General features: G+C 38.4%; 1 protein-coding gene across 2 annotated transcripts in view; it reads left to right on the top strand.

Annotated features, from left to right (window-relative positions):
- NELL1 (neural EGFL like 1) overlaps positions 1-20,979 on the top strand; it is a 296,030-nt gene extending 275,051 nt beyond the window's left edge. Inside the window, exons 16-20 of one of the 2 annotated variants that reach the window (XM_074842235.1) lie at positions 651-791; positions 9,915-10,108; positions 15,644-15,820; positions 17,513-17,737; positions 18,992-20,979. In XM_074842235.1, the coding sequence (XP_074698336.1) occupies positions 651-791; positions 9,915-10,108; positions 15,644-15,820; positions 17,513-17,737; positions 18,992-19,042 (788 nt within the window). In that variant the 3' untranslated portion in view covers positions 19,043-20,979. The remainder of the gene's footprint in view (positions 1-650; positions 792-9,914; positions 10,109-15,643; positions 15,821-17,512; positions 17,738-18,991) is intronic. The other variant, XM_074842236.1, reaches the window with a different exon arrangement.
- Positions 20,980-26,707: the final 5,728 nt, after the last annotated feature.

The raw sequence follows: 26,707 nt of genomic DNA, 5'->3' as shown, positions 1-26,707 counted from the left end.
CCTCACTCTTTTCTAGCTGAATGTTTTATTGCAGCTGAAACACGGACTGCACACATATATGTACTAGGTTTTTATTTTGATCATATAAACAAAAGAGATTAACTACTGTTTGCAAAATACTCTGAGCACCTTAAGTGCCAGATAGCTGCAAATAGCACAGCTGAACACTAGAAACACAAATCCTGAAGAAAATGCTCTTTTTTTCCAAGGTGTCCTGGGACATGCAGTTTGTAAAGCAGGAATATTGCTGGAACTGCCTTTTCAGTGGAGAACCTGCTCTGCAAGGCTTTATATGCACAGACAAATGTAACTTCTGAATGAAAAACAAAGAACAAAAAAAATCTGCATGTTTGCTTTGCATTTTAAACAAATCACGGTGTAAACAAATGTCTTGAATGTATCAAATTTCATGATGTATTATTGTTCTTTTTTTATTGCTATGTGAGTCATGTTTTAAGTGTCTGTTGTTTGGAACCGTAATAAACCTTGATCCATTTATTAAAGGAAGATTTAATAAAATCAACCAAAAAAACCCCAAAAAACAATAACAACAGGAAAAAAACAAAAACAAACAAACAAACAAAAAACCTAAAGCATTGGTGTCAAAGGAAATTAATTTCCTGGCTGGCTTGTGTTTTTCTCTGAGGCAGATATTGATGAGTGTGCAGAGGGGATCATTGAGTGTCACAACCATTCACGCTGTGTTAACCTCCCAGGGTGGTACCACTGTGAGTGCAGAAGCGGTTTCCATGACAATGGAAGCTATTCTCTTTCCGGGGAGTCCTGTGTTGGTAAGCAATGATCAGCATAGTGCTTTTTTTTTTTCCCCCTCCTTCTGCATGGTGTTGCAAAGTGACTATTGAGATGCTGTCCTGAGCAGTTACTGTGTTTAAAGCTACTTAAAGCTAAAATGGGAATGCAAGCGAGCCTGTCTGTGTTTTGTTAGCAGTCCCAGCCACTTAGCGTGGGTGCTCGTTCAAGACACGTCACGTTTTGGAATGGTTATTACAGGAGGGAGGCAGTCGGAGAGGAGAGCCGAAGTGTGCCTTACTGTGCTTTGCCATTTATCATAATAAGTTGCTCTAAAACCTGAAGGGAAAGTAAGCTTTCTGGGGAGCATAATAGGCCACAAAAGGGGAAGAGTTGGTTTTCCATTTTCAAATTTCAGCAGAGTCATATGAGAACACATTTGGGGTATGTCTGTATTGCTTTGCTTTGTTTTCCATTGTTTGACATCTTCATCATTTTATTTTTAGAATTATGCAAATAGCATCAAGCTCTTTATGCACCATATTTACAGAATAAGGCCCTAGGGGCATGAACGGAGAGGAATTCTTACAGGGTGTGGAGGAGTCTGTCGGTTGTTTCTATGGGAGGACAAAGGATGAGGCTCCCTGAGGAGTTAGTGCTGGTTCTTGCAGTCTGGGTGCCCTTGACTGTCCGTAAGACTTTGTGTGCCACTATAGCAAGAAAGCAGTAGTAAAATCATAGTGTAGATGGTAATTGTGCTTTACCTCTGCCTTACAATTTTTCCACCTTTTTACTCATTCTGAGAAACCTTATACATAATTTCTTTATGGTATTTTATCATATGAGTTTAAAACAATTTAGAAAGGATCCCATTTTAACCTCTATGGAGATACAGATCAGCTTCTCATAGTTCTATGTCCTTTCTTTGGCATTTCAGTTACTTCATCTCTGCTCAGTTCTATGAATTTTCTATAAAAGCATTTCTGCTGCTTCTGTGAAAGACTATTTTTTTTTTAACACTATAAATTTAATTTATCATGTCTGTAAGTGCAGAGGGCTCTTCTGAGAGTTAAAGCAAACAATTAAAGTAAAAGTTAAAATAAAAATACATAAATTTACTTGAACTTGTAACAAACATTCCTTTTACAAATTTTGGCTATTAGAAGTCATTGGGCTAAGATAACATCATGATTTAAAAATGAAGAACAATAATTATTTTCAAACCCAATATTTTATAGACTGTCCAGCTACATTATCTTTTTGACATTGTCTTAAGCTGGCAGGGAGCTCAGTAAAATCACAGCAGTGAACTTCATTGGGGTGGCTGTGTAAAGAATGGCAAACTTTGCAATATTTTGTGACTTCATAGGTAAAATATCACATGGAAGTCATATATTTCTAAACAGATTCTGTAATTTTAAAAGTTCTCCTCTGATTTATTTAAATAGTGTAAAAGGAGTGATGGACAGAACAATGTTGAAAATACTTGCTTTATGAGAAGTCAAAGCAACATGACATAAACTTCAAAAAGCTCTAAGATAATTGGGGTAAGGGGCATTTGTGGCATTCCTGATGCCTACCTGTATGGCTTGCATGGGAACCCCATCCCTTGTTGGGCTGGTTTGGGACAAATGAAATACAAGGCTCAGGGTGGTCTCAGGGAAAGACAGACACAAACAAGACTGTGGTGTGAATGGCCCATAGCTAGTTGCTGAAAAGGTCGGTACTGCTTGCATTGCTATTAAAGGGAAAGGCACTTGACTACCTGACAGCAAAAAGGAGCCCAAAACATTCTGTATTCTGTGGAGACTGAAGGGATGAGTTTTAGTGAAAACCGCCCTTGCTTTGACCTGCACAGCATGCTGGAAGTTTGTAAGGTGAGGTGCTCATCTTGCCATATGCAAGTTGTAAACAGAATGTGAAATTAGCTGGGTTGTTTTAACTAAAACGGCTTTTCTGAGCCATCTGCTGCAGGGTACCAGTGAGGAAGAGGATAAACCAGTTTATTTTGTTTCATTATACCAGTTAACCAATTAAAAATTAATTGAAAGATTCTGCTAACCCATATTGACAAAGAAATCTCAAGCCATGATGTTTATTTTAAAGCGCAACTAAGAGTTGGTTAAAATGACAGATAGCACTACACATTCTAGGTAAAACTCAGTTTCTTGAACGCTGACTTCCATCACGTTACAGAGCTTGTTTGCTTGGTGGAGTATTTAGAGTCAGGGCCAGAGTCATTCACTCTATTTCAGATAAAAGAGGGTTCATCTGCTTAGCAACAGCATTTTGTCCTGGTGTATTTTACAGACTCTCTACTGAAATCCTAGCGTGTACCTGAGGTGGATTTGGGCCATTGCTCTTCAGTATGTTTTGAAATGTTTCCTCTTCATCCCTGAAGGACAAAATTTGGAGAACAATGAAAAGGCTAAGAATATAAGTAAAAAAAGATTAAACCCTCCCCCACAAAATAATAATAATAACAACATATGAAAATCATAAGGCAGTGGGAGGGAGCACTCCACTCTGACAGATTGCCCAAAGCCCAAGCAGCCAGTTGCTTTTGCCGGATGCATTTGTGTACCTATTGGCTAACCCCCTTTCCCTCCGTTTATATGTAGGTGGTCTTGGAGCTGGGTCATTGCTTGTAGTGTCTCTGCAGTACTTGCAGAACGTTTTAAAAAATATAATCTAATTGGGAAGTGTTGTGATACCTCAGTGCTTCTAAAAGCTTTATTCTCACTGACTAGGAGAAAACAGTGGAGTTTGTCACCTGGCAAGAGACAAATGTGTAAATCAACGGATGTGACGGGGAAGGTCATAATACTGTACTAGAGCTTGGGTAATAAGGATGTATGACTTAAGCAGGCCACTTCAAGCTTGGGAAAATTCTTTTATTGCTCTAAATATCAACCAAAGGCAGCTTTGAAAAGGAAATATATTTCCATGGCCATGTTTTTATAAAAGATGTCAGCTTCCTAAGGTGATGGTGAGCAGGCTGAAATTAAGAGAATGTAATTTAATTTCCAACAGTAGCGTTTTTATGAGGCACTGGCCTTTGACAATATGTTATTAAGAATACTGCTTGCAGACAAAAGACAATTGCTGTTGCTACCAAAGTTTGCTTGGCAATTAAAACGTGTAGGCTATAGTTGCTGGGTTGTTTTTGTTTTGTTTGTTTGTTTTTAATAGGAGCTTTGTTATGCTTTAAGGTAAACAAACAAAAATACTTTATAGAGAACTATGAGTTGTTATATGATACGTATCCCAGTATTATCTACTGATACCATATTGAAGCAACTGGCATACATTGTTTTTTCCCTGCACTAAGTCCTTGTTGCCAAATACTGGTAGCTGATAAGGTAGTCATACCCTCACCACCAAATTTTCAGTCATAACCTTTAAAATTATCAGAACCAATAGAAGGAAAAAACTGGCAAAGAAGTGCTGTATTCTGGGAAGTTAATAATGTTTCACAAAATTCACTCCTATCTACAGAAGAAAAACAAAAGCAAATTAAATTACACTTTTTAATCTCCATCTCTCTTTAAGTGAGATGCTTCCAGTCTGTAGAGAGCTGTTCAGCCCCTGGAGTATAGAATTCCTGATTCCATTTTTTTCATGATGTTTCATCTTTCTGAGTGTTTACATCATGACTTGCAAGCACAGAAGGAAAAACAATCAAGGCAGCAGTACCTGTCAGTTGTTGGTTTATTTTTTTTCTTTAAGAATCAGTGCAAATTTTGTAGGGAAGATTAACACGGACCCTCCTCCCACCAAAAAACCACAGGATTCACTATGTATTTCGTCCTGAAAGGCTGCATAGCTGGACCTCGCTATTGGGTTAGAGTAGCTGTTGTGGGGAAATGAAAGCTAGAAAAAGGTAGGACTCAGCAGCTTGTGAGAGAAAACTCCATATATCTTAGTCTCCCACAAAATCTGGGTACAGCAGTGCTTGAGGGTCAAATCTGAATGGGTTTAAAATCAATTCCTGAAGCTTTCATATATTCCATGGTATACTGCAGTGTCGTCTGTTACCTAGATTAGAAAGTGAGAGAAGAGGAGGTTTATGCTTTGTTTAATTTATTCTCCTTTCTGTGTCAAACCAAAAGCTAGACCCATCCTTTGACAATCTTCCTATATGCTTGAGAACTGCTTTTCTGTCTGTTGTTAGAGAAGTGGTACATAGAAAGGTTTGCATATGGTATAGAGTATTCAAGACCAACTCTAGAAGCTGCTCCCTTACGGCTTTCTTTTGTTCTTCTCATAGAATTTCTTAAAGTTTATAATATAAGAGTCTGTGTCTGTGGATTTTATCCTGCAAAATAAAAATTATCTTGCTTACTTTCCATTTAGTAAATTCTGATTCTTGTATTCTGAGAGAAAGTTGTGTTACATGTCTTCAAGGTAATTGTGTTTAGTCATTTCTATATTTCTGGAAATCATTAGTAAATCCTATATTCAGAATTTAATTTACTATGCAGTGTTCTTTAATAGACCATTATGTCTCTATAGAATAAAAGTACTATCATAAAATATTTTCTAACTAAAAATGAATCTGTTTAGTGATTTTTTTTTTTTCCAAACATAAGTCCAAATTACTTTGATTTAGAAAGAAGGCAAATACATTAAGTGACAAGTTGCCTGTGAAAAATGATATGTCAAAACAGTGTTTAGTTAACTTGTACATACATTGATTTGGGAGCCCAGCATACATTTTTCACGTTAACGTTATACTGTAATGGTTTAATGTACCATAACAGTTAAAATTAGCACATTAGTAGGGTTCTTCCTTCTGCAGCAGCTTATCATGATATTACAGAGCACCACGCTGCATGACTTGCTTGCATACATTTATTAAGGTGCTATAGAAAAATCATACCATCAAAACCTGCATAGCCTTGAAAACTAAGAAATGAAGTAGCTAGGGATTGGTCTGAAATTTCAGTGAAACCAAGTTAATGAACTTGTGTTGATATGTCCAGTCATGCTTGTCTTCTACCCCGTTCAAATACAGTGGCCATGGGACCTCTCATAATATCGTAGGCAAATTACTTCTCGTTACAGCCAAAAAAGGATGGAAAAGGAAATTGCATCTCAGGGGATTAGTCTGTTCCATTTTGATTTGGATTTCTTGCTTGCCCATGTTACCAAGCTATCTTTATGTACTTTGAGAGTATATTGGGAAATGAGCACATCTTGGGTGGCTTGTTTTCTTTCTATTCCCATCCACAAAATGTGACTAGTTGCATTGCGGCTAAAATGCATGTGATCAAGTACTTGTTGCCATACATTTGTTTAAAGAAGCACAGAGTGTTTGAATAGTGAAGATCTTGATCAGTTTTATGATAATTCTGTGCAATGTTTGAGGTGGCATATCTCAGCACCCATCACTTTGATGTTGGCTATATGTTATTGATAGAAAATAGCGTAAGACTAGCATGACAAGCAAGTTTCTGATTATGGTCATTTCCACTTTTCCTTGAAAAAGCCATATCCTCACTTTTCCTTGAAAAGGAACTGTGTGGAGGGAGGAAGTAAAGCTCTGCCACTTTTACTTGAATTAATTAGTAGTCTGCCACAGATTATCTCAATATAATGCATGCATAAGATTGCAAAATCCTATTCCAGGTGTGAAAATGAGATTGTTTTCACAGGTTGACAGGATACATGAAAGAACTGACCCCCCCAAAAGTCAAGACAGACATCTTGCTCTTGTGTTATTTATAGGGAAGGACTATGGACTCTCCTTGCTATTTCGCATATGTACTTGTCCATTGTTACTTGAAGCTGCTTTTTTTCCTAAATGAATATTTCATCTTCTTCCTACCCAGTGTTGTTATAATGGGAAATAAAATTTGTGTACAGTTTTGCCTTGCCCGTCATTAAACGTTCCAGTTTTGGGCCTGCATCTTCTGAGAGCAGTTGTGGAAAAGCAAGTGAAACCTGATGGGAGTGTGGGGAATTTGAGCTGAGCAAGGATTTGAATAATATAAAAATAATCTATATGCGAGAGTCTTATCATACAATTTTCATAGTCATTAGAAGATTGTTTTGGACATGTTCAGAATTTTAGACTAGGCTAATTTTTTAACACCTAAGTAGACATATTGATTCCAGTTGTTAAGAGAAATTTCATACTAAATGTAAGTATTTTCTTCCATGTCTTGCATAGCCATCTACATGCTGATCTCATGTCCATTTGAGCAAGTTCATTTGATCTCCATTGAACTGAAGTACTTTCTTAAGCTACTGGGAGCTAACAACATGGGAGCGTTTGTCTGGGATTTTTTCCTTCCCCAGCCCCTTCCTAATCTGGTTTAAGGCTGAAAGAGTGAAAGGAACAAAAACATGTTACGCTTATAACTTCTTTTCCTCAAGTTACTGGGAACATTGGCTGTTTGTTCTGACTTTTAGAAATGCAATCAGTGACAAGAAAAAACTGCCAAAGGGATGTTCTCAGAAAATTAGCTCTATTAAAAGTTCAGCTAGAAATGAGTGCAGTGTCCAAGCCTTTTATATTTGATTAATGACTAAAAATTTTAAATAATAAATGCCATAAAGTAATAAGAAACCATAATTTGAATAAAGAACGAAAAAAATGAGCAAACTGAGTAGCAATTAGGAATTTATGTTCATGCTATGTTACTAAGCATTGCTTGATTGGCTTCTTTGTCAAGAATGTCCCATTTACCAGTTTGGGCCACTCTTAATGGGGACATCCTTTTTATGCATGCTAAACAGAGAACAGCCGTAGCAGTACGTAAATAGGATATTCTTCCCTTTTGGATATGTATAACAGATTAAGTTGGCTTTGTGCAGTGTGAACAGGTCTGTACTACTGAGAATATGAATAATGTTAGTTCCTATAATTGCTAACATCTGGCTTTCCATAAATCTGTTAAATTACATGGAAACAGAATTAGATTTCTGTGTCATAAGTAAAGCAATTACATGGAACTCTGTAGGCAATATGGATTTATATTCATCTGTGAAATCCTTTTAGTTTTGAACTGTGAAAGCAACCCTTCTAATCTGCACTGTGATCCCTCTACATCCTATATATATGCTATTCAAGGAGCCCTTAATATGGTGGGGAAGGGAATATTGACGATGCTTGGTGACATCACCAAAGACAAAGTGAATACTTCATTTATACCTTTGTCTTCAACATAAAATACAGGTCAAAGTCTACTGAAAGGAAAATGGGATATCTTAAAGAATATTTTAAGTCTTACAGTAGCTCTTTGGATATAATTCATTTCATACCAGTTCATTCATAGCTCTCTTCCTGTCACTCTTCATGGTTTTTACCTCCTGTGATATCTGACACTTGTTAAATAACGAACTACAAGTTTTAATTTCTCTTAGCGCAGTGCCTTTTACATCACTGATAGCGGACCTTTCAGGTACTCAGTTAATGCTAAGCTATGCATTAGGGCAATAATGTTATTTTTTGACAATTAAGACTGTCAGGGCAGCAAAACACACCCTTTTTAGGGAAGTCTGAACAACAAGCAATTGCTACCAGGCCACTGGGAACATCTCTGACAAAGGACTGGCCCACGGGTTAGCCCAGGAGTGAAGCCCTTCTGCAGTGTAATTGCCTCCAGCTTGCCTTTGGGTCTATAAGCAGAAGGAACCACTATTTTTCTGGTAACGCAGGCCCCTGACTCGGTTGTGCAGGTTGATTTTGCATTTGGTCAAATCCAAGGGCACTACCACATTTCCACTTGTTCCTGGGCTATTTATTAATTGAAATCAGGAATTTTACTAACCAGGTCAGGGGGAATTTAGTGGTTTGATTGTTATAGAATGTCCTTTATCAGCTTGAGAGAATTGACGTCTTTTTAAAATCTGGCTTTCTGAGGAGATGACTCGTGAACCCATGGCACTTGTCTAAGAAGTAGGGCAACTGGCCATCACAATCCACCTAAATTAGACTTTAGGTAATTTGGGGGGGGGGGGGGGGGGGGAGGGGGGTAAATTCTACTGAATTTTAAGTTTGTTGTTTTAGAGAGGAATTAAAAGTACTTTTGGGTAATATTGAACATTTATACATTTCACACTAGCAACAAGGTCATTTTAAATGGTAAGTGTGAGGGTTCTTCCTTGTAATTTCTGAATTCATATGATAGTATTCTGGAATTTTAATGATAGAAACCATCACATATTTCTAAAGGTTTTTCTTCTTCAGCCTTCCTCCCACTGTTGCGTACAGTTTTCATTGTTCGTGTTGGAACAAGAGAGACCCACCAATTTACTGGTATTTTATCTGGACAATCTGTCAATATGTTGTTTAAGAACAATCCAAAGTTATTTTCTGAAAGAAATACCTGTTTTTAACAATGTAATTAAAAATCTCATGGCTTTTGCTGCAAGAAAAAGAATAGTGCATTAACTCTCTAGATAAATTCATATTGCATAATTATATTTTATCCTCCAAAAGCAATTTTAATGAGATGCTATAATTCAGTTTTCTCTAGTGTATAATGCTTTTCTTTTGTTACTTATTTCTTTGTGTCATTGCTAAATCATACTTTTCCTGCATAGTTTTGTTCTAAGACTTTTTTCCTGCATAAGATGCCTCTGATTTCTTTATTTCCTTTTCTTTTTTTTTTTTCTTTTTTCCTTTTCTGTTTTTTCCTCCCAATTCACTTATACATTCCAGCAATGGGAAAAGGATGCAGCTGATTGCTTTTAGTACAGGAAAAATTGATCATGCTAGGAACTTGTGAAGAATAGTGCACTTCTATTTTGGTGTAAAACCCAGAACAGAGAGTGGTCTAATTGACAGAAAGTCACTCTGATTGTTCGCTAGTTTCCAGTCCTTGGGAAATCACTATACACCCTTGTCTGAAGGTTCAAGTTCATCACTGATATACAGTTCCACTAGGTATGTCAGTCTCAGCACTTACAATTAAGCCTGCTGGAGACAGCTTAAGAATTCTTTGTGGAATCAAAGCAAACACTGAAGAATAACCTAAAAAAAATGAGTGTTTAATGTCTAGCAAGTAAATATGGAAGATAGGCAAAGATATGGAAAGAAGGCACCCTCTTCCACCAGCAAGGCAGATGAACAACAATTATTTAATACAGAAATAAAGTTTGCCCTGTGGGGGGGGAAAAAAAGTGCAAAGCATTATAAAACTGCTGTTTTGCAGATATTGATGAATGTGCCTTAAAGACCCACACCTGTTGGAACGATTCAGCCTGTGTGAACCTGGCAGGAGGGTTTGATTGCCTTTGTCCATCCGGACCATCTTGCACTGGAGACTGTCCCCATGAAGGCGGCTTCAAGCGGAACGGGCAGGTGTGGACCCTGAGGGAGGACAGATGCTCCGTTTGTTCCTGCAAGGTGAGATCCAGCTGGTCTGGGTTTCAGGAGTCCTTCAGTTCTCTGGGCTCATGTCAGAAACCCAATATTGCAGTGGCACTTGTGTTGGCAAAAATACTAGCCTAAGCCCAAGGCACTGAGGCAAAAGGTAAGCTCTGCTGTGGGCGCTGAAGCTGTGGTGGGGAAATTCTTCTGGGAAGTAATTTTTTTTTCTTATTTTGCACAACCACAGACACAGCTGGATAATGGCTAACCCTGCTGAGCTTCTACCATGTCACCCTGTGGGCCAGAGCTACTCAGAGCGTGCCTTGACGAGGGTCTTGCATTACCCTTTAACACCATGTGCAGGCGATTAGCACACTTACTGGCAATGTTGAAAGCTGTTTTTAATTTCTCTTTCACATGAATATGCATTTCTCAGGACAAGTACTGCAGTCAGCCATCTTCCTGTTGGTGGTGTTTCCCATTACTTGGAATACAGGTGAATTAACTGGCTGAGCAGGAAGGCCTGAGCATGAGTCAAAGGTTAGAGGACCTAGCAGCAGGCACTTAATTTCATCAAGTGAAGAAGGGTGAAGGCCAGCTTTCTCTTCCTTATCCCACCTCTGCTGTGTTGGCAGCTGTCCCACTTGAGCAGTGCAGCACTGTCTGCACCTTTGGAGACAACAGGTGTAGTATAAGTAGATCTACCTTAGAGTTAACACTTAGATCAGTTTTTTGTTTTTTCCCCTGGAAATTATCAGTTCTCTTCTGAGTATGGTAATCATGTTAAAAGAACATTTGACTCTGCTCTCTTCATTTTCACTAGTTAAAAGAGGAATGCTGCCATTGAAATTAGAAGAATTTTAGAAAGACACCAATCTGAGAAACGGTTGGTCTTTTATGGCCACTTTGACCTGATACATTCATAGCACTGGTAAAGCTGTCCTTAGACACAGCAGAACACTATTGCCCCTTGCATAAGTGTAAGTAAAATGAGATTTTGGCCACTGTGAGAAGCTGAATGTAGGGCATGAGAATTGGCCTATCAATCCCCATGTCTCAGTGCTTATGAGCCAGAGAAGCATTAGAGAGTTTGAGGGGGACAAGGGGGAAGGGTTGTTTTGAAGTTGCAAGAGCCTGAAAGCCTCATCATTTCTGTATTGCAATAGTATAGCAGAAGGGAAAATTAAGACTTTAGAGTGAATAGAACCCGCAAAGTACACTGCTGTTTTGGGCTCAAAAGGGAATATGTTCTTGTTAGTTGCTATATTTTTTACTTCAAGTAGCCTCAAGCTCCCTAAAACTCCTCCCTTCAGAAGCTGAAGTGTACAACTCCACTGAATATATATCAAGCTTTTATTGTAATCTTGGGGAACTGGCTGGCTTATGAAAGGATTTCCAGTCAATAGAATAAACAATTTAATATATGTGAAGACATCTGGTCTGCCTTTGCAGAATTATAACTATTAGTATTCCCATTTTAGATTGCTTGTAATTTGTTTTATTTGCCATTTCTCACTGCACTTATGTCTTATGTTGAATGCTCTTATTAGTATATGAAAATATACAAAATTATTAACTAGTACATAGATATTTTAAACTAAGCCTGGCACTGTTTGTTGCTATGACTCTTTCTTTATATCTTCTTCACTTTCCAGTTTTTCCTCTGTGAATTAACATTTGCATTTAATTTCATTCCAGTAGCTGTCTGTTTCAAGAGCCAAATTCTTGTCTGTAGAACAGGGAAAACAGGGAGAGCTCCTTCTCTATCATATCCCAGTCAGAACATAAAGTCTTCCCTCAGTGTTTATTGCAATATGTTATTGAAACTTATTTCTATAAACTGTGGCTTCCAATGCACCAGACTACTTCTGAAACCTGCTGCAGGACTCCATCCTTTTCATGCCGTTGCATGGACCTACTTGACCTTTTTGCAGCCTGCTCAGTTTTCAGTGAGGAAAAGGGCAGAGTGTAACTAAATCACTCATACTTCTTACCTGAGCTTTGAAATGATCCTACTCACTTGTTTTGTCTAAGAGATAAATCAGCATTTCAGATTTAAAAGAATGTGTTTTCTTTTGGCTTTTCTTCTGTTATGGTTATTTTAGGAAAGGTCAGATGGATGTATTTTGTGCATTGGCTGAAACACATAGATCCCATCTTGAAAAGATTTAAACTTACAATCTGGTGCAAAGGAAATTAAATACCTCACTTAACTCTGAAGTTCATTAAGTAAGGTTATTTGTGGAGTAGGATACTATAGACTACGAGAAATTATATTACTTCAGTTATGTCATGAAGCAGAGTGTCATTATTGAAGCACAGGGGATCATTTCAGTGTTTCATCAGACCCAGTCTCTTCATACTATCCTTGTTCATCTGAGTGAATATAAAGTTTACAAAAACATAAATTCTCAAAACTAGAAATTAATATAGTACCTTAAGCATATTTGATGTGCCTTCTACAGGCATGTTCCTGAATTCTTGTGAATTTAATACACAATCAAATTTAAAACTGGTAGAAATTTGAAGGGGAGCGGCGAGCTGTTTCTCTCTCCCATGAGAAAACTAAGCCTGACTGTACAGTCTGGCTATATCTGGACTTTTGAGTCTGTCCTCTGATTAAGACAACACTCCATTCCTTGTATGAAAAAAGCCTTGGGGGAATAAGCACAGTGCTGGGAACAGGGGGATGTGCCAAGGTGAAGTGTGTTCCCAAGGGTGAGAACAGTTTGGTGGTTTGGTTTCTGCAGGGTCTGATTTCTGTCCAAATTGGCTTTGGGGCTCTGTGGAAACTTGAGTTACCCTTTACAGTGATTCCCTTGTGGGCCAGTTTTTCCTTTGGTAAGAACAATTTTGTGTTCACACCACTGATGCTTATGAAGCATGTAGAACTGATTCAGTGAGGAAGGTGGGGAGGAAGAAGTACTAATAAGATGCTATATGTTATTACCCAACAAAAGAAAAGTTGTTTTCTCTGTATTTGTCAATTTTTAATGTATTTCTCAATGCTACTGTAGAGCTGCAAAGATGCAAGTGAGATGTTGTAGGTTAAGAGGCTTTGTGTCACTGCAGTATAGGGATAAAAATGTTTTTTGAAAGGCTTGGAACTAATGAGGTTGTAGATAAAACACAGATGCTTAAAGAATAAAGAGAGTAGCAGTGTATTATGATTACCAAAAGGTCTCTGGCAAAATAATCAGGCTTTGTCAGTGTTCTGAAATACAGAGAGCAAAGGCAACGTAAAAGGTTAGCTGCTCCCCAGAGGTAACAGCCACGGGAGCTCAGAGAAGCACAGAACTACCAGCACTGTCACCTGCTGAAAGGGGAATTTGAAAACTAATCCTGAAAGCTTGAAAACTGAATTGGAACTAAGCAGACAGGTTATTGTTCGCCATTATTAATCAGCACTCCATTATGGAGAGGAGAGGGACTTGCCATTGTTGTGGGCGTTGGGTTGCCCGGACGCCTGGCACAAGCCCGCATGCCTGGAGCTGGTCCTGGTCAGGCTGGCAGAGCTTTTGGGCTGAGCTGCCCCTTGATGTCTGCCCTCAGCCGGGGGTGGAGGATGGCTGTGCTTTCCCACCCACAAGGATGGAGATTGAGTTATAACTCTCCACGAGGGAAGGCTTTTGGCTTTCTTCCTTCACCACTTTCTGAAAGGGAAGGATGATTTCTTGCTTTTATTTTTTATGGAAAGGGTTTATTCCCAGCATTGCATCTGGACCTGACTGGACCTGTGGCTGAGGAAACAGGCCACTACCAGTCTTCCTTACCTTAGGATTTACTCAAACTGCTGAGTAAGGAAATAAAGTTTGTTTTTCTTTCTACCACAGCTAAAACAGCAAACTAGCCACAAGCACAAGTAATTTTTAATTATCTCAATTTGATACAAAACTGAATATAGACTGTAGGGCAATCTAGTCGTATGCCCTGTGGTTGGAAAAAGCAGTTCGGATCCATGTTAACTAGCATGTTTGCTACATTTCCACAATTCTGTGTTCTCTTCAGCTTTCCTTGTTAGGCATAAGAAAACTTTTTAATTATTCTTACAATAGGAAGTAATAATCTAATCAATTCAAAACTATGATGAAATGCAGCAGTGACAGACGTGGGTATTGTGATTCCCCAATGCTGATTTTGTACATGTTGCACTGTGGCCAAGACTGGTTTTGCTCAAAACCAAGAACCAAACACATTCCTACATCAAAACATAAACAAAACGACCACCCATGCTACATGCCGTGGTTATGGCTATTTAGTCTGTCCGTGGAAAAGACATCCTGGGCTGCTGTCACTCTTTTTAGTAATCACTTTTTAAAAGGATGAGAGGAAATAAATTCCCTTGCTTTGATAGGTTTCCCTTTATTTGGTGGCAATGTAAAGCTTTTTTTCCTTCTTTCCTTCTTTCTTTCCTTCAGATACAGGTTTGTAGACTCAGAACAAGGTTCTGTTGAGAACATGGAAAAACTGCAATAAGATAAGTGGAATTGTTTGAGGAATTGTACATTGTGAGCCAAAGCAGAATATAGCTTCATTCCTCTCACAGCTCTACCTTCAGATTGGCTGCAGGGGACGCTTTGCTTATGGACTAATCCAGTAACTAGCACTGAACGCAAAAGAAGTTCATGACCAAAGTTTTCAATAATGTCCTCATGGTTAACTGTGATTTCAGTTCCCAGTTTACATGTGGCATATCAGTATGTTGGCTCACCTACAGTAAGGGGTATAATTTCAAACACGATAGTCCATCCAATTTTCGTAACTGGAATTGAAATAAATTTGTTTTCCTGTGATGCAAAGAGAATATATGCTTTCTCTTTACATGCAGAAGCAATTCTTCTGTTTATCTCAAACAGTTCTGTTTAATGGTCTTTAACAGAATGAGCCATCCAATACTGTAAGCAAATATTTAGCAAAGTCATATTTTGGAGAGCCTGTGGAGTACAGGCCCTCTTTCATACATGAACTGAATTATAATGGATATTGATACATCCATTTAGCTTTAAGCTGGTGTGCTGTAGGATCAGATGTGGAACAGAACCAGTGGTGAATTCGAAGTGAAGAATGATTAGTGCTACTGTGACTTTGCTATATTGTGCTCCTGTGAAGTTAAAGGGACCACCTTAATAACTTCAATTTATTTATTCAAGTTATTTTCTTCACAGTGATACATTCAGTCAAAATAGTGCTAAACAAATACTATATGTATTAAAGTGGCAACTGCTTGAAGAGTTCGTTGATGTAACCAATGAGATATGAAATTGCTTCACTGTATTTCTTCTGAGATACTGATTTCTTTTAAATTCAATTAGCTGGAGACGGGAAAACAGTCTTCTCAGATTCAGACAGTGGTGGATCCACGCACTGATACAAATTGGGACAATACTGGTGTTTGAGGTATTACTCACAACTGGCAGGATCCAGTCCTTGTTGCAGTAACGTTGAATACACTAAGAACTTAATATTTCCTGATATGCCGAAGACGTGCCCTTTGATACACATCCCCTGTGACCTTATCTGGGTTGCTGTCTGGCAGTTTGTGGTTGACATCAGGGCAATGTGTCCTCGCAGGATGGGAGGATTTTCTGCCGGAGGACAGCCTGTGACTGCAAGAACCCCAGCGCTGATCTCTTCTGCTGCCCGGAGTGTGACACCCGTGTCACCAGCCAGTGCCTCGACCAAACTGGGCACAAGCTCTACCGCAGCGGGGACAACTGGACCTACAGCTGCCAGCAGTGCCGCTGCCTGGTATGGGTAAAGCGTTTCGGAAGGGAGCACGAATAATAAGGATTCTGATTTTTAACAAAGCATACCTGGAAGCAGGCTCTTGGCTCCCTCTTCACCTGCTTTTTCAGACTGGGAATGATGATAAAGCACTTAGCACCAGGGAACTGAAAGCTACACCATCCGTTTTCCTCTTACTCTTGAATAAGTAGGTCTAATGAACAAAATTAAAAGCTTGACAAAAGCTTGGAAACCTTGACACTGTATTAACTTTAGCATTAGGCTACTTTTGAGAACTTTTATAAGGTCATCTGATCTTTAAATGACCTTTTACATTGTTTTTCACATGTGATAGATTTGGTTGGAGGAGTTTCAGCTTTTAATTAAGTTGGTGTTTTAATTAATTTGGTGTACCTGTCTTATCAAAATGGACAATGCAATTCTTTTTTTTTCATTCAGCAAATGCTGGGAAAATGGAGTGCCAGTGCCACGTGCTGAAATAACCAAATAACCAAAAAATAACCAAAAAAGAAGGATAGAGAAAACCGAAATTACTAGACAAACTTGCAGTATAAAAAACATTTATTTTCTCATTAGGCACTGTAGATTATTGCCCTAAAGCTTTAAGTTTTGCACAGATATATTAATTAGGGCAGCAATGAACTTCATTAAAATTATCAGTTTTCCATTTATAGCTGTCTGTGTAACATAGTCTTTATATATAATATTAATCAAGAGGTGTCTGAGCATCAGGAAACAAATTAGATTCAAAGCTAAGTTATCATTAAGAGATAGTAATCCATAATGTACAGCAGTAAGTATTGTATTTTGTATTCTCCTGAGATTTTTTTTTTTCAATGTTCACAAAAGAACAGCAAGAAATGTTTGCAGCCAGCGGCAATGGCAAATATTAGATGTGACATGTTTTACAAGGGATACTGATTTTGTGGCTAGCAGTTCTTTGCCCAATTTTATGATTGGGTTAACATACAGAGCTAAAAGGCAGCGTTGCTCTGAGTCAGTGCTACATGTAAGGTTCCGTTACTGGAGCCCTTCACAGATGAAGTTTAGACACACACAGCAATACTCTATGGAAGTGACCTGATGATTCTTCTCCATGTTTCTATCTACTAAACTGATTTTTTTAAAAAGGTAAATCATAAAATAAAATGACTCAGTGGAACATAACTGGTATTGCTGTAACAATTCCTTTAGGAACTGATAATAAAATCAATTTTGGCTGTTGCTAGTTAGATCAATATTCAATGCTTCTTGAACGTACTAACCTACATCTACCTGGAGTGTTAATTTTCTATTTAAACAGTTGCTGTGATCCCGCAGAGATGTTTATGTGAGCAGGTGTAGAAAGAGTGCATGAGTCTGCAAGGTGATCACTGCAAAAATTATAGTTTATGGAAAATATTGAAACCCAGTAACTAATGCTGCCTTTAAAAACCCCAAAGAACTCAAGTTCCCCTGCTACAATGATGACAACAGCGTTTAGACAAGAAACAACTAAATGATAGACTGCTACATTTAGGAAACTTGAGCTCAATATTCAAACATGCATTTATATGACCAACCAAACTGAGAGCTGATCCATTAAGTTTATTTCAATTTTGGCAAAATAAAACTTTTCCACTCAACAGGATGCAAAGTTTCTTGGTAGCTAATAAACGGCAACAAATTCAATGAGCTTTGCTTCAATTTTTACAGGAAGGAGAGGTGGATTGTTGGCCTCTTCTGTGCCCGAATCTAAACTGCGAGTACACAGCCATCTCAGAAGGAGAGTGCTGTCCCCACTGTGTCAGTGACCCCTGTCTGGCTGACAACATCACCTATGACATCAGGAAAACCTGTCTAGATGGCTATGGAATGACAAGACTTAGTGGTGCTGTATGGACAATGGTGGGATCTCCTTGTACAACCTGCAAGTGCAAGGTACGGTGGGCAAGGTAGAATGGTAATGGAAATGTATGTTGCTGCATGAAACCAGGATTGCTTTCTGCCCTTGGAAGCTCAGGTCTCGGGAAAGTAAATGAGGCCCAAGGACAGAAGCCTACACAAAACCCCCATCATCTGTGTTTTGTAGGGCAGAAACAAAACAATTCTGTGCCTGTTGAAAATGTTGAGTGCAGATATGTAATATCCTAGTGCAACCTTCAGACGTTCTGTTGGAGAGTGCTTCAGGCATTCTCAGTATGAATCTAGGCTAATATTTTAATAATTGCCTAATGTGGATGTTCATGAAAATGTGTATTACAGAGCCAGTAAGCAGAGGCAAAAACAGTAATAAAAGTTTCACTAGCAAGTACACAAGTAGAAACGCATTGCAGCTCAGAGATGAAGGCACTCCCACAACAGAAGTGGGAAAGGAATGTCACAGTTTCTGTTCCCTGGTCTCATCAAGATGTATTTAATCCAATGGCTCTAGAGGAATGTGTCTCCCTTGCTCCGTGCGGTGATGACCCCACTGTGCTAATATCAGAATTATGAAAATGTTGTTTTGGCTTATATAAAATGTTCTTCTCTTCACTGTGGGAAACCAAACTGTTGCTTCAGGGCTTTAAATTATTGAAGGTAGCTTTTCTACCATTCTTTAGAGTTTTTCCTATTCGTTTGTGTTGGATTTTTAAAAAAGGAAAAAAATTGCTCTTTTGGGGTTTCAATGATTGCTGTAGATTTTTATTATGAGATAGTTTTGTAAATGATGGGATGTTGCAGAAAGATATTTAACAATCGATTAAACTCCAGGGCTGTATGGTTTTTCCCCCATACATATCTGCCACGAATCAGAAGTCTGAACTATCGGCTTATTTCAGACAATCAGAAAGCTTCCCTGCATGGATGACATCAAAACTCTTTCCATTAACTTCCTTGCATGGGAGAAAAATCCAGTCATCTCTGTTGCCATTGCTGTGCTACATTTTGTTATGGGGACCACTGAGTCTTCCACATCCAGGTTTCTGGTTCATGTGTAGTTCAGGCCAGGACAGTGCTATTTGGCAAAGTCAGCCTCCTCAAAAAGCCACTGCAGTTGGGACCGATGAGGACACCTTGGGATGATGGCTTAAGCAGATTACCGTATGCGGTAGATGTGTCAGAGACGCATCTGTCTCTGTGTGCCACCAACCCCTTTGCTCTTTGTGACTTGTTCTGCGGAGGGGATTGACACCTGCTTGTTTGTCTGTGCAGAATGGGAACGTCTGCTGCTCGGTGGATTTAGAGTGTCTCAACAATAACTGACGTAGTCAGACCGGACTGTGCTGAGGGAGGAAAACTGATGAAGATAACACCTGAAACGAAGTTGTATGCGTTGGCATTTTATACAACAGACAATTACCAAAGTCTCCACACGAGGAAGATGTTTGGGAGTTGCCTTTGGGACCTATCACTATGCTCATCCTTGCTAGCCTTGTCTGGGTGACTTACAGTACAGCGCATATCAGTCAATGGTTGTTAAAAGTTTTCAGTGTTGTAAATTACACACTTTTCCTGTCAAGACATTTGCAAATATGTTTGAATTATTTCATGGGTAAACTAATGCTGTATTTTTGTTTTAATTTGTGTATTGACAACATGATAGAATTCAGCTCTTCTTACTTTGAATCTAGATTTTACAAATAAGACAGCCTGTTGTGATTTTGTCCCATGATTTCACCTACTTAGTTCCAAGGTCCCTGTCAGATGTGTTTATGAAAATATGTATGTATGTACAGTCAAATTGCATAGTACTTATATTTCATAGCTGTCCAACATTTTAAAGCATTCAGAAGTATATTTGATGGACAGAATGGAAGTAATCAAAATAAGACTGTCTTAAAAATTTATAAAATTAAATGCCATGAACTTAATGAAATGGCAAAAAAAAGCACTTTCTTCTCCAAACATGCGGAGCAGCAGCAAGACTCCTAGAGAGAGAAATGGAACTAAAAACACATTCTACTGCCAATTCAACACATATTCAGGAAAGAATCACTGGTCATTGTCAGTACTCTGTTCTGCAAGAGAAACTGCAAGTGCTGGAAAAGAGTAAAATCCCTCTGGATTGTGCAGTGATAAAACAGTCAGAGACCCTTAAAATGAGATAATTTAAATTGACTAGGTTAGAATTTGCTTTCAATTGTAAAACCATTGATGAGTTTGGAATTTTTCCTTTTTTGTATTTACAGTAATAATGATGTCTGCCTTCTCAGTTATTGCTACCATAATGACAAAGTGTAGAAACACCTGTACCAGCGACATGCAGGGCAGGAGACCTTAACACTTGGTAACTTTCATTCCCAGTTGACAGCTCAGAAACAGATTTTTCTCTTTTCATACTTCATGACATTCAAAAACACTTAGTTTTAAATTTACCATGAGCACAGTGTTGTTTAGTACCGAAGTTTAGACAGAAATACAGATTAAAACTCTTAACCCTATATTGAGGTTAGAGTTTAGATTCTCTTCAGCTGATGTCTATTTTTTTTCATGAGGCTAGAAAGTTTGTGGCATTAGAACAAGAATATATTTCTACGATGATGGCATCTACAGCTTAAATGTCACCTTTTTAATGTGCTGTTGTGTTTTGTTCTGCTCATTTGTGTAGTGTTTTTTGCTTTTTCTTTATTTAATTAAACACACTGAGTATATGGAAAAGAGTGCAGAAATAAGTATAGTGGCTACAGTTTGGAAAGTCTACATTTGTGAGGTTTTTTTGTAGTTTCATGCAGAAAATGTGAAACTGATTAATAAGAATGAAGTGTGACTATACAGTGAAAAAATTAGTCGTCTTTTAAATGAAGTACTACTATGTTTCTTATAAGGGGACAGTGGCAAAACAATATAAAAATTACTTGCAATCATTGAGACAACTTTATTCCCATTTTTTTAAACAAGATTTGTTTTATCTAACAGGTTTGTGTGGTAAAGTTAAATTTATTTTCTTAAAATGCCCCATCATTTTCAGCTACTAATGTATTGACTATATTTGCATTGCCCTAATGATTGTATAATAAGGGAAACAGTTGTGTTTTATATGATACTCAAAGGGTGTTTGTAAATCATAATGTCAGCTCATTTTGTATATCACATTGTAAAACCCAATGGTAATTCAGTTGGATGATATCCAGTGGGCTGAGATATAAAGGGGAATGATTTAAAACTTGTGGGCATCTAAATAAACTCCTATGTACATATTGCTTTCCCTTAGTTTTATTAGCAGAGTTTTAAAACGCTAATCACTGTCCTTTCCAGACTTGAACTTGTGATGTTGCTTTAAAAGGAGAAAGAGTGTTTGCCTGGAGATGTAGTGTCAGAGTTGTAAGAAATACTTTGTGTTTTTGTAAAGGACAAAAGCATACATTCTGCTCTGTCATACACACCGATTTCGGAAGCTCTGTGAATGGGATGATAGTGCAGCATCTGAAACCCATTCTTTTCCCATTTACCTTGTAGTAGTGAAGCCCTTTCCCAGGATGCTTTCTGGAAGCTCCAGACCTTGTTAGGATCATATTCAACAGGAGCAGAGAAGTTCACCTTTTCCCACCACACAGACCAATTTTCTTCCAGAACTCAAATGCAGATTGATTCAGTAAAACCCTTTCAGAGCATTTTATACAGCATTATGTGTTATTATCTCCAGAGTAATACAGCTTGAATTGTTTACACAAAGTCAAAATATTGACACAGACCTGTTTGTTTATGTTGCATTTTAAGCAGTTACCCTGACTGTGATGAACTTTTCCTTATGAAGCAATTTGATCACTAGGCACATCACATTTACCTTCAGAGTACTCAGAAGCCACAGCCTGAGCTCAAAGACCACACTGAGGAGGAAAATTCAATTCACTATGTTCCTCTGTGACCAAGGTAAGAACTTTCAGAACAGCTTTCTTGATGAAATTCCCTATTTCCTATAAACCTATGGGCACTACAGTGAAAATGCTGGGAAAAAAAATCAAGTTTATTACAGTAATTTCTGAAAAATCTCCCCTTTGTTTGCGAGATGGACCTTCTCTCTGCTCAGAAGATAAGAACAATAGCATTAATGTAAGGAGGACTATCAGTATAACTTCTGTGAAAGGAAATTTGCTGCTAGTTAAGGGACTTGGTCAAAACGCTTGCTATAGGCAGTTGGAATTTTCTAGCTGTTTCTACTTATTTATCCTGTAAAGGAATATTTTCTCTGCATGTAACGCTTCTGATGATAAAAAATAAATGAGTGAGAAACAGAAAATTAAAATTCCAGCTCTGGTAAAATGTGTTTGCCTCCTTCTTTTGGCAAAAAGTTCAGCCTCATTACTAAACCAGAACACTGTATTGTGTCTTGTGAGGGAAGCGACTTCCCAGTTCTGCTCCCTGTATATTTGCAAACTCACCTCCTGAGATAAAACAAGTGCAAATGTTCCTTTATAGTGGCTCATAGAGTCATGGACCACACTGAGCCATGCTAGTTGCTATTAAAGGCCAAAGAAAATCCAAAATTTTCCTCATAGATGCTGAATAGTATCTGCCTAATTCACAAGAGTGTGTGGGAGATTTATTAGTGTCTCTGTGTTGCCTCAGAGACCTAAATAACAACTGTCTTCGAGTAATATATCTTCTCCCAAGAGCTGTCAGTGAGTTTTCAGGTATAACTGTGTACAACATTTAATTAACAACATCTTTTCAATCAGATTACAATGACAAACAAAATATCATTTGTTTGTTTTCTGTGGCAGACAATAATGTTTTACAAAACAAAAGGTAAAGTGTCAGGAGTGATTACACAAATGGTGGAGTAGATTGTAATAGAATTAAATCATAACTCCTACGAGCAATATGGGAACGTCTCACATCTAATGGTACTTACATAATTATCATTAATGAGGGGATTTTAAAAGGGCCCCATGATACAGTTTAATGTAAAATTTTAAGTGAGTGTTGTGATAATACATAATTGTTTGAGGAACGTATTCTGCCACCAGAAATATGTACTTGCCAACAAGCTACTGTTCCTCTTCAGGTAGATCTTTGGCGGTCATTGAAATTTAAACTGGTGTAAGGAAGACTTGTGGTATAAATTTAAAAAAAAAAAAAAAAATCCAACCTGGGGTGTCTGAATGCTTCATATTCAGTTCTTCTGTCTTACTGTTAGAAATCATCAGCAATTCTGTTTCAACTGGTCATCAACCTCAGAGAGGTGTTAGTGAAGTGCTGGTATTGTTTGTGATCTTCGAATATTACTTGCAGGTGCTAACAGGATTATTTCTTGCTACTGGCTGCCAGTGAACAGTTCCCCATAGGGAGGTTTAGGTATGCCTGAGAAGGGTGTATATCCAAAAGCTAATAAAAAGGGTCAAATTCAGTTTTTTTTTTAATTAAACTATCACCAGAAGATGCACAATACATGGGCACATGATGTCAAAAATCATGGCTGGTCAAAAAATCCCATAGGCTGGTCAGAAAAAAAAAAACCAGCCCCCCCAAACTATGTATGTATGTATGTTTCATTTAAATTCTTTAATTCTTTACTGCTACTTCAGCTATGCAGTGTGAGGGAGGCACTGAATTCTTATGAGTGGATTTCTGGCTGGGAGCCAAATCTTTGCTTCAGCATTGCCTCACACTTGACTTATTTTTCTTCCTAAATTTGTAAATGAGATTGTTTTATTTAAGTGGTTTGATTGGATTTGGAAGCAAACCTTATGATTCAGTTTGTAAGCAAGCCTTATCATGTTCTCTTTAAGATCCAAGTAGCTACAGCAGGATCTGGAGCAATTCAGGCTTCTTTCTTGTATGTGCCTCTAACCCTGATGGGGAGTAACCACCTGAGGAAAAGGCACGGAGTTACCCAGCCAGCTCACTTGTGTTTGGGTGATACTGTGGTTACAGCTGGTTGTTCTATGGGGTTGTGATAGTATTTACCCTGAATACAGCAATAGATACACAAACCCTCTGACAGTGGGTTTTGATTGCCATTCTCTGATCTCTAGTTTCTTTCAGATGACTAGTCATGTCACCCATACACCATAACATATTTACCTATCCCAAAGCTCTTTATTTTTGAATGCCTTTGTGGTTATATGTGTACACATGTAAATCCACCAGGTACTTCAGTAAAGAGAGGCTTAGAGGTTCTGCAGCAGATCACACCATCACTCAAATACAAAGCAGAGACCAGGAGCTTATCATGAAATTAAACCAGAGTTGAAAAATCCTGTTTTCTAATTGATTGATTATTGTTTGATTAACTCTGAATCTACTTTTTCTGTCATGAGAATTGAAAATGTATTTGATTTAATCCAGTGCTTCTTTATACTAGTTTTGACGGATTTGCTTTTGTACCCTTCAGTATTAAATATGCAGATTTGTTTTCCTACCTGAATATTATGTAAAATTCTCATCCGGGCAGGCTTTGCTACTGTTGTGCCTCTAGACTCAAAGTAGGCATTTCTTTACTCAGTGTCTATGAAATTAGAATCAGAATCACCAAAGTATGTTTAAGTAAGCACTAACTTTAAGGGTAAACTCTGTTAAGATAAGGGTTAAGGAAAACCAAATACATATTTTAAAAGTACATTTGCAGCCGTAGAGGTGATTTTTCAGCCTGACCACAGGTTTGGCCATTTACTCACATTTGTATTACATCATTAGTTCACTCTTTAGCCACGCACATTTATTCTATGATTTGCAGGGTAGAAGACAGCTTTGAGAACTAGCTAACTGCTGCATGAAGTCTTCACGATGAGCAGGTTTTCATGCAAAAATAGTTTTTGTTAGAAACTACCACAGAGATGCCACCAGCACTTTCTCAAAATCAGAAGCAAACATTTCTTGTGTTGGCCTGGGCAATGCACTTTTGCCATATTTTTCTTTTTTCCTATTGCCACAGTATAGTAAGTCTTTGGAGAGCATTTGAGCTGCTGAGACAAAATGATCTTTAACTGCTGCTTTGGCTCTTCTCTTACGCGTGAGCTACCACTACCCGTAAGTGCGGTGATGGGAGGAGGTGGGTGCTGCGGGTGCGATGTGCTGAGGGTGGCCGTGGTGGTAGGTGTGCTGCGGAGGGGCTGGAGGGGGCCCTCATAAAGCTGTTACCAGCAATATGTCAGCAATCACACGTTGTTTCTTCTTAATGGGTGAAGCAGAGCAATAAGCTTGATTCTTCCCCCTCTTCCCACCCTCCACCAAAATCAGGAAAAAGTCTTTGGAAGGTGTCTTCTGCTGGTGCCTTGGACATGTCAGAAATAGCAGGAACGATCTGCTTTTCTTAGTGTCTGCAACGGTTAAGGATGAGCTTCCCCGGACGGGATGGAAGAGGATCTAGGACTGGATTGGAAAGGATGGAAGTAATTAAATGCATAACAAAGCAATCCTTACCTCAGTGGGCTAATTAGTGATGTCAACAGGTATTACTAAATTGTCTTTTGAACTTGTAAGTATTTTAATTCTATTTAAAACAAAACAAAAAGTGACTGTTCCCTTATTTACACTTTATTCTTTACTTTTCTTGATTCTTGATCTCTCAGGCCTTCATTACATCGTTTCATCACTACAGTCTTGCAACCTGAACAGAGACTGAGCAGATAACATGAAAACTAAGCAGAAGAGGTGTTTGCTTTCATGCCTATAGTAAAAGGAAATTTGGAACCATAACTGATTTTTTTTTTTTTTATTCAGATGTCACTTTTTTTTTATAGTAGTGATAGCTAGAATTAATGTGTAGTCTGGGCCTCAGTCTCAAAAAAACTTATTATTAAAGGAAACCAGACCAAATCAGTTACCTAACTTGCAGGCATAACACCTTTTTTTTTTTTTTTTTTAAATGATCTTTCACTTAAGTATTTACTCTCTCAGGGAACAAGGGAACTGTATCTTTGCCCTTCGAAAGAATGACTCCAGACTGCCCCTGACCATGGTCTGTTCCCAATCCTTTCTGCCTGGAGTTCTCAGAACTGCCTCAGCAGTATCTGAAAATGCATTTGGTAAACCAAGAACACGGCTGTATCTGAAGCTAAGTCGATAGACCCATAGAAGGGAGGATAGGTCAGCCTGTAATTGATAGCAGTCTCACATCAATCCTTAACAAAACTTCAGGCATCACCAGAAAGTATTTGGGGATGTGCAGGATGGTGTAAATCACAAATGTTGGCGGCAGTTCTGTATGCCTGCATATTTCAGAGGAATTAAGCTGAAGGATTTCATTGTCTAAGTATTGCTCAGCACAGAAGTTCAAAGCTGTTTCTCTTCCTGAATTAAAGCATTATTGTAAACTATATGGGATTATGGTGTGCACATATATATTCTCTACAATGGAGGGAAAAAAAGAAATTATCCCTGATGACCTTTTCACCTCTGAGTAGCCATCTTATTCTGTGTCAGTTGTCAATGTTTGAGATATTATTTACAGAGCAAGCTTGTCTAGTGTGAGTAATACTATTTCAAGTGAAAATAATTGTATGCCATCTATTTCAAGCAAGTTGATCCACTACAAGGGTAGCAATGAGAAATGTCAGTCCTGCATGTTCACAAATTATACCTCAGCTGTGCTAAAATTAAGAGTTAAGCTTTAGAAAAATGTGTGGTTTTGAAAATGTACATTTTTCAGTGATCCAGGGTTTTCCATGCTGAACTTTTATTGTTACTGTTGGTAAGGCTCCACCCTACCCTGGGCTACAGAGGCTACTAGAAAGGCAGATGCCAAAATAGCTAAAATGTCTGTAGTGAGGGGTTAGGCCAGGAGAACAAGCTGATGTCTGGCGTGTGCGTTTCCCTGTGTGTCTGTGGTGTGGGCTGCAGAGAGCCCCAGCTTCAGGGGCAGGCTGAGCAGGGAGGAAGGCAGTGTCTGGGCAACTTCAGGAGGGACCGCGGTCCAGTCACGGGTCTGAAGATTGATCTTTCTAGTCCAGTCCAGGCTCAATGTGCCAAGACTGAATGTGCATCTGA

This window comes from Strix aluco, chromosome 16 (assembly GCF_031877795.1).
Source record: "Strix aluco isolate bStrAlu1 chromosome 16, bStrAlu1.hap1, whole genome shotgun sequence".
NCBI lineage: Eukaryota > Metazoa > Chordata > Aves > Strigiformes > Strigidae > Strix > Strix aluco.
This window is presented reverse-complemented; position numbering and strand designations above follow the sequence as displayed.